Consider the following 8,733-nt stretch of genomic DNA (forward strand, 5'->3'; position numbering starts at 1 on the left):
CAATAGGTTGGCTGGGTTGTTGGGTGGGTTGACCAGGTGGGTTGGGGACCAGGTTGGGTTGGGTTGGGTTGAGTTGGGGTTGGGTTGGTTGGGTTGGGTTAGGTCGGTTGGTTGGGTTAGGTTGGGTTGGGTTGGGTTGGGTTGGGTTGGGTTGGGTTGGGTTGGGTTGGGTTGGGTTGGGTTGGGTTGGGTTAGGTTAGGTTAGGTTTGGTTGCTCAAATGCTCTCACGTAAAACTTCAACCTTAACTGGAAGAATCTAACTGAATCACTTAACCGCAGACACAAAGACGAATTGTATCAATAATACGTAAGTTAGAATTATCCCTGTAACTGGAGATAGGATAATTATTTTACCTAGTTCGTTTAAATCCAAAGATGGCTACCCAACATGGCTACCAAATATGGCTACCAAACATGGATACCAAATATGGATACCAGATAAAACCATTACCCAGAACGAATCTCGGAATATTAATTCAGATGGCCTCCTTTAATACACAATATCTTTATAGTTTATTCATCTTATTCAGTTTATTCAGCTTATTCAGTTTATTCAGTTTATTCAGCTTATTCAATTTATTCACCTTATTCATCTTAATCACTTTATTCAGCTTATTCAATTTATTCACCTTATTCATCTTATTCAGTTTATTCAGCTTATTCAGCTTATTCAGTTTATTCAGCTTATTCAATTTATTCACCTTATTCATCTTAATCAGTTTATTCAGCTTATTCAATTTATTCACCTTATTCATCTTATTCAGTTTATTCAGCTTATTCAGCTTATTCAGTTTATTCAGCTTATTCACCTTATTCAGTTTATTCAGCTTATTCAATTTATTCACCTTATTCATCTTATTCAGTTTATTCAGCTTATTCAGCTTATTCAGTTTATTCAGCTTATTCAATTTATTCACCTTATTCATCTTAATCAGTTTATTCAGCTTATTCAATTTATTCACCTTATTCATCTTATTCAGTTTATTCAGCTTATTCAGCTTATTCAGTTTATTCAGCTTATTCAGCTTATTCAGTTTATTCAGCTTATTCAATTTATTCACCTTATTCATCTTAATCAGTTTATTCAGCTTATTCAATTTATTCACCTTATTCATCTTATTCAGTTTATTCAGCTTATTCAGCTTATTCAGTTTATTCAGCTTATTCAGCTTATTCAGTTTATTCAGCTTATTCAGCTTATTCAGTTTATTCAGCTTATTCAATTTATTCACCTTATTCATCTTATTCAGTTTATTCATCTTATTCAGTTTATTCACCTTATTCAGTTTATTCACCTTATTCAGTCTATTCATCTCATTGTTCTCTCATCCTCAATTCAATACCGTCTCATGTCTACACAGCATTGCAATCAGAGGACATTTGAAATTAATTTTGTGAATAGTTAATGAAGAAAGGTCAAGACTACATCTCGCCTCGTTACGAATGTTGCGCCTATAACGTGTGCCATAATACCGTCATCCCTTAACGAGGTGGCGGTAGCAATTGCACGGTTAGTGGGTGTCCGCCTAACAACCAATTGAACCGTTGTGAATTGTTTACTGGGTAATATCATGGGTGGTAAATAAACAGAAGAGGGAGTTGGATGGTTAGTGGTCGGTCAGTCGGAGGTGATTAGGGATATGTGTGTGATAACCGAGTGGGATTGGGGGATGATGATAGCTGAGTGGGATTAGGGATGTTGATGTGATATTGGAGTGGGATTAGGGATGCTGATTTGATAGCTGAGTGGGATTAGGGATGTTGATGTGATATTGGAGTGGGATTAGGGATGTTTATGTGATATCGGAATGGGATTAGGGATGTTTATGTGATATAGGAGTGGGATTAAGGGATGTTGATGTGATAACTGAGAGGGATATGGGGATGTTAATGTACGTGATTGTGGAGTGGGATTAGAATGTTTATATACATAATTACGGAGTGGGATTAGGGATGCTTATATACGTGATTTTGGAGTGGGATTAGCGGATGTTTAATACTGATTCCTATAATAACGGAGTGGGAATAATTATCGGCGATCGGATGTTTGCTGAGGATTAAATTATTAAACTTTTAAATAATTCATGATTTGTTTTTTTGATACTTGGTAAAATAATCAGTAATTTGCTGGTTGTTAAAATGTAATTATAAGTCATTACTGGAATAATTATTTTGGGGGGTAATTATTTGGATTATTATATTACTAATTATGTTTTAGTAATAATTATAACAACTAATTATTTGCTCCTGTTAGTTTATTACTTTTTGTTTGCGATAATAATTGTGTTTATATTTTTACTAATGATGAGTTGATAATTAGGCTGGTTATATCGGGAGGAATGAGTGTTACTAATTATCCCGTTAATGAACCTCTTAACAGTGTATGTAACTATGAAATTATTGTTGTTGTGGTAATTACTTTGGTTGTTATAGTTTACTGTGTTAATTTATCGATTTTGTTTATTTGTTAATATTGTTGGTAGTGGTGATAATTCTGTTGGTATTTTTGGCTATAATGCTGTGTCATCACCTTTAAGTTAACCATACATAAGGCGATTGCTGCCATTAATGCCTCAAGCTAAATAGCACTACACATAGACTCGGTAACTACTAAACCCAAGCTATTTACGGTCCATACTTAACCTCTGCGGTCTATACCTTACATTATTAATTCATTTCTGGGAATATGAGGCAGAGGAACTCCCTGTCTAGGAGTATTTGTCTTATGTAGCCTCCAGTAAGTCAACCCAAACTAGCTCTCAAATGTTTGGTATATGATATGGAGAAGGGTGAGGGGGAGGAGGGGGTGAGGAGGAGGGAGTGAGGGAAGGGGTGAGGAGGAAGGGGATGGTGAGGGAGGTTTTCTGTGACACCAAGTATAGGGCCTAAGATAATGGCATTGGTGTTATCTTTCTTCATAGTAATTTGCAGTTTAAATTGACTGACTGACTGACTGCTCTCTGTCTCTTATATATCTTTTTCTCTCTCTCTCTCTCTCTCTCTCTCTCTCTCTCTCTCTCTCTCTCTCTCTCTCTCTCTCTCTCTCTCTCTCTCTCTCTCTCTCTCTCTCTCTCTCAAGAAACACGAATACACAGTAGACAGTGAACCAAATAAATGGTGGAATAGACTTGGTGTGTCGAGTGTTTGTTGACACTGCTGGCCAGGAAATATTAGTACACAGGAGAGAGAGAGAGTGGATAAGAAAGGTTATTGAATGCTGTAGTGTGTTAGGTGGCTCACTCTCCCTCTCTTTCTCCCTCTGCCTCCCTTCCAGCAACTTCCTCTCTCCCTGCCTCCCTTCTAGTGACTTCCTCTCCCTCTGCCTCCCTTCCAGCAACTTCCTCTCTCCCTGCCTCCCATCCAGTGACCTCCTCTCCCTCTCTTCCTGCCTCCCTTCCAGCGACTTCCTCTCCCTCTCTCCCTACCTCTCTTTCAGCGATCTCTCCCCCCTTCCTCTCTCCCTGCCTCCCATCCAGTGACCTCCTCTCCCTCTCTTCCTGCCTCCCTTCCAGCGACTTCCTCTCCCTCTCTCCCTACCTCTCTTTCAGCGATCTCTCCCCCCTTCCTCTCTCCCTACCCTCTCTTTCGGCGATCCTCTCCCCATTCTCTCTCCCCACCACTCCCCATCCAGCGACCTCCTCCCTCTCTTCCTGCCTCCCTTCCAGCAACTTCCTCTCCCTCTCTTCCTGCCTCCCCTTCAGCGACTTCTCTCCCTGTCTCCCTACCTCCTCTTCCATGACTTCCTCTTCCTCTCTCCTGCTTCCCCATCCAGCGACCTCCTCTCCCTCCCTCCCTCCCCTCCCTCCCGGGTGTCATCTCCCACTACCATAATATCTGACAAGGACATATCGGTCTTAGTACTTCCTCCCTATCCCCTTACCTTCCCTCCTTACCCTCCTAGTATCTGCTTCCCCCTTACCTACCATCCTTACCTACCCTCCGTTACTCCCTCCAAGCATCTCTCCCCCTTACCTTCCCTCCGTTACTCCCTCCAAGCATCTCTCCCCCTTACCTTCCCTCCGTACCCTCCTTTGCTTCCCCCACTCCCTCCATCCCACCTGGTGCCGGCGTGAATATCTCCCCTGTCTCGCTGTCTCTCAGGCTGGGCCACGAGCCACCATCACTATTGTCTCGTAATGAATTATCTGAGATCGTCTCCTGGTGGGTGATAGGCTATTGTCTCATCGTGAATAATCTCAGATAATCTGGAATTATCTTGGTATGAATAATCTGGAGTTGTCCTCTAGTGAATAATCCAGAGCTGTCTCGTCCTGCTTTGATCTAGTATTGCGTTGTGTTTTTTGTTATGAATAATCCAGGTTTGTCTTGTGATGAATAACCTAGGGTTGTCGAGTTGAATAAGGTTGTGATGAATAACATGAGTTAGTCTTAGTGAAAGCAATGAATGTTTGACACTACAATGGTATCAAGGGCAAACATGGAGTCTTCAGATACACGGTGCTTGATAACAGTAGTTATTAAATAAAGGCCGATTGTTTTATAATTCTCGACTCTTATACCAAACGTCTGGGTTCGAATCTGGGCTCGGTAGTGTCTTGATGGACGCAGGACTTGATCTTACACATAAGCTTGGAGTCACTCTGGGTTCGTGTATCCAAGACGAATGACCAATCTCTTGCTCTGATGACACTTACTCGAGCATCGTAGAGACGATATTTTCCGTGATGAGGCTCTTGCAGGTGGATTGTATGTAAGCCTTTGTGGGAGCTGATGGGGTCGCGGGGCGTCTCGGAGAGTGACTCCCAGATTGTAGCTGATGTCGTGCTCCCCAGCTGGGCCTCTCAGGAATTCGGGAAGAATTTCACCTACTAGTTCTTATGATGTAGTGAATGGCGATGGGAAGGTTGGTGGGGCGATAGATGTGGTTTTACCAGCACCAGACTCCTGAGTGTGGCTGGCCTCTGACTGTGAGGTGTTCGGAGAGAGAGAATGGTGGATATTTTCCAACAGAGACGGTTGATCATTACTTTACAGCTGAAGCAGAAACCTAGACTCACCTCACGTTCACTCCATCGACTGGTAACTGATAGTGAAGATTCCGTGATTTTCTTAATCAGAGGTCAAAAGAGAAGGGAAGAAGAAAATCTCACTGCTGAACACCTTCGCACGAGCTAATGTATATTTTATCCGAAGAATAACGTATATTTACCAAGATCCGAGGAACAGTAGAGTACAGGTCTCTTGCCAATCGGCTCTGATAATTGCTTCTCTTCTGGCCAATTTGAAGGTACTGTATTGTTCGTATCTAGTTTAACGTAAGAGTCTTTCTCGTCTGTGAAACTGGCGACTTAGCCTCGTGCTGCCATGGGCTGCCGCCTCACACCCAAGGGGGAATCCCAAACCCGAATTGTCTTGGTTTGAGCACATAGGACACGCTCACCAGTATCCATATTGAGTGGCCTCTTCCAACTCTCCCTTCCTCTCCATCTCCCTCATTATCATCTCCATACTCCTACCACTCCACCTTCAAAACCCAACTCTCTCTACGTTTAAGATCCTTCCCTCATATCCCTCCAATTTCAGAATCCTTGTCCCTCTCCCTACCTACAAATCACTTCGCCCTCCATCTCTATCCCTCATCCTCTCCCACTTCACCCCCCTCTCCCTTTGCTCCTTTCCTTTCCCCAACCCATTTCATCTTCCCCTCTTTGACCTCCTCTCCCATTCCCCCTTTCCCTCCATTCACTCATCTTCGCCCCCCTTCCTGTTCTCCCCCCACTTCATCCCCCCCCTTATCCTTTTTCAATAACCTCTAACTCGCTGATATCGTGTTTGGTCCATTAGATTTCAAACTCATGATATTAAATTCATTAGTGAAAAAGTTTGTAAACATCACTGGCAGGTATACGTAGTACATATTTACAAGACGAACTTTATATTGGTTTTAATTTAATATACCATGGAATTATAAAGTTTTAGCATATTATTAAAGCATGCATGTAAGCAGACAACACCAGTGTAAACATACAGTACACATGTAAACAAACCATACACTTGTAAAAAACACGCCTATTAACATGCCACCCTTGTAAACAAACCACACGCTTGTAAACACACCACATACTCTTAAGCATACCACATACATGTAAACATACCGCACGCTTGTAAACACACCACATACTTGTAAACACACCACATGTTTGTAAACACACCACATACTTGTAAACATACCACATATTTGTAAACACACCACACACACACGAGTAAACATATCACATACTTGTAAACACCACATACTTGTAAACATACCACACACACTTGTAAACACACCACAGATTTTTAACACACCACACCCTTGTAAACATACCACAATTACCACATACCTGTAAACCCACCACATACCTGTAAACATACCACACATTTGTAGGCAGGCCACGTAAATGTAAATTATTTACTTCCTGTAAGCCCAGACCAAAGATTAACACAACTAATCAGTGTTATCCACATCGGTATGTTTACACTTCGGAGTCTCTCCCTGATGAGCTCCTTCCTCCTCAGGCGATTGACTCCACCATATTTCTTTTCCTCTGACCCACATTCTTTTGACTTCTTGTAATTTCCTTGTCGTCGACTCTTGTCATTCTCCCATCCCATCCCATCCCATCCTCAACCCCCACCCCACCCCACCCCACCCCACCCCACCTAATGCATCTCTTTTAAGTGTATTGCCATTAATTTCAGATATACATTTTTTGTCCCCTGTCGCCTCGTCTCCGTCTTACTGTCGTTTGTTGGCGAAGGATTATAGTGCAATACCGTGATTGACCATATGATCCTGTTCTCTGGCCTTGATGCTGAGATTATCTGCTTTAAGTGTTTGTGATGGCTTGGGTTATATGTCACATCTGATCCCACGACATAGAATACCACTAGGGTTGAAATTCAAAGTTTCCTTACTAGGATTTACTGCCTTAATTATTTCTGATGGCATGAGTCACGTGTGTTATTTTTCTCCATAAAAATATTAACGTTATGGTCTGTTATTCGCTTATTTATATTAAGATTATGACCCTTAAGTTATATACCAAGATTCTCGGACCTAGCTGCTTGTAATGACCCGAGTCATATTTGCCACATCTTTTCCCTCCGACGTATATCAACACTAAGGCTCATTTCCAGACCTTTATACCAAACATAAAGGCTCTAGTTGGGTACCATGCCGTGAGTGGTATAGGCCACGTCTTGCCTCCACGACTTAATTAACATGACGACATTTTGTTGTGTACAGGATGATGATGATAGTCGCTGAGGTAATGAAGCCTCCTGTGTTGATGTTACAGCTTCCCATATTATATTAATTAGCTATTACTCACGACTCCCGGTTCCCAGAGTTGATGTGATTTAACTTTGGGTGATTGTGTTTACGTCTAAGGATGGATATTTGCTCGTGTTTTCTAATTTCCACAGGAGGAGATTTTTTTGAGGTCTTTCTTAATAAGTTGATTTTAATATTGATAATGTCTTGTTTCCAGAGTTGAATATATTTGTGTACGTTTTATATTCATTTTTGTTTACACCTGCTGGTACAGATTTACACTCAGACATGTAACCAAGAAACCCCTTCCCCTCCTTCCCCTACCCCCTCCTAACCTCTCCCACTCCTTCCCCTACCCCCTCTTAACCCCCACTCCTTCCCCCTCCTAACCCCTCCCACTCCTTCCCCTACCCTCCCACTCTTTCCCTCCTCCCTCTTAACCCCTCCCACTCCCCCTCCCCCCTTAACCCCTCCCACTCTTTCCCCACCCCCTCCTCCCAAAAAGAGCAAAATTATGAACAGTAAAACTAACTTATTCACGTGTCATTCGTCAACTCATATCGAGGTAACCCATCACACTGCTTCTTCTTTTAATTGTGAGTATTTTAATGAGCTTTGTACATATATGTCAGCCCACAGCACTTCCTGAAGACCCGGCCGAGCCTCTGGGAGCACACTAAGACAGTACCTCAACTAGATGCATTCATTTAGCAACAGTTGAAGGCCAGAACTACACCGAGACTCTTCCTTAATTAGATACGTTCGTTTAGCAGTTAGAGAACAGATCTACGGTTATGACTCTACCTTTAACTGGATACGTTCACTAAGCACCAGTTATATAAAATTCCATTCAAATTCTACCTTTAACCAGATGCGTTCCCTCAGCAACAGCCGAGGAACAGCACTAAGCTTGAGATTCTTGGGAGCGCCACTTAGAAAACTACATTACACTGACACTCTATGTACCTTAACCTCACCGGGACTCTACTTTTGGACCAGATACAGTCCTTCAACATTACCGCACAGAACCCTTGTGAATCCCGACCCTGTTTTTTTTTTTTAAGGGAGAGCACTTTCTTTTCCCCCCTTTTCCTCCTCCCCTTACCCCCCAATCCCCTTCCCCCTTCCATCTTCCTCTACCCCCCTTCCACCTAACCCCTTTCCCCTACCCCCTATACCCTTTGTCTCGTCTGCCTTGACCTATGTTACCAGTTATTTCTTCCTTGTCGTCTTTGTGCTGAAGGACCATTGTGCCTCTGGTCCCTTAGTAGCCGGATAATGGGAGCCCCCAAAATTATTCTACGGTAGTTCTTAGGGGAAGTACCTTTAGGAGTAGGTAGGTAGAGGAGCAAAAAATGTTAGAAAGTTATTGGCGAGGTGGAGGACAAAGTCGTAGTGGAGTAGTTCACCAGTCCACCAGCCACGGTGATGGTGGTTGTAGTGAGCTGGTTGATGC

General features: G+C 42.5%; 1 protein-coding gene across 1 annotated transcript; it reads right to left on the minus strand.

Annotated features, from left to right (window-relative positions):
• Window positions 1-507: 507 nt before the first annotated feature.
• On the minus strand, window positions 508-1,314 carry LOC121859833 (major royal jelly protein 5-like). The gene has a single exon (XM_042356797.1). The coding sequence runs from the start codon at window positions 1,312-1,314 to the stop codon at window positions 508-510; it is 807 nt and encodes a 268-aa protein (XP_042212731.1).
• Window positions 1,315-8,733: the final 7,419 nt, after the last annotated feature.

This window comes from Homarus americanus, unplaced genomic scaffold, assembly GCF_018991925.1.
Source record: "Homarus americanus isolate GMGI-L3 unplaced genomic scaffold, GMGI_Hamer_2.0 scaffold45737, whole genome shotgun sequence".
Taxonomy (NCBI): Eukaryota; Metazoa; Arthropoda; class Malacostraca; order Decapoda; family Nephropidae; genus Homarus; species Homarus americanus.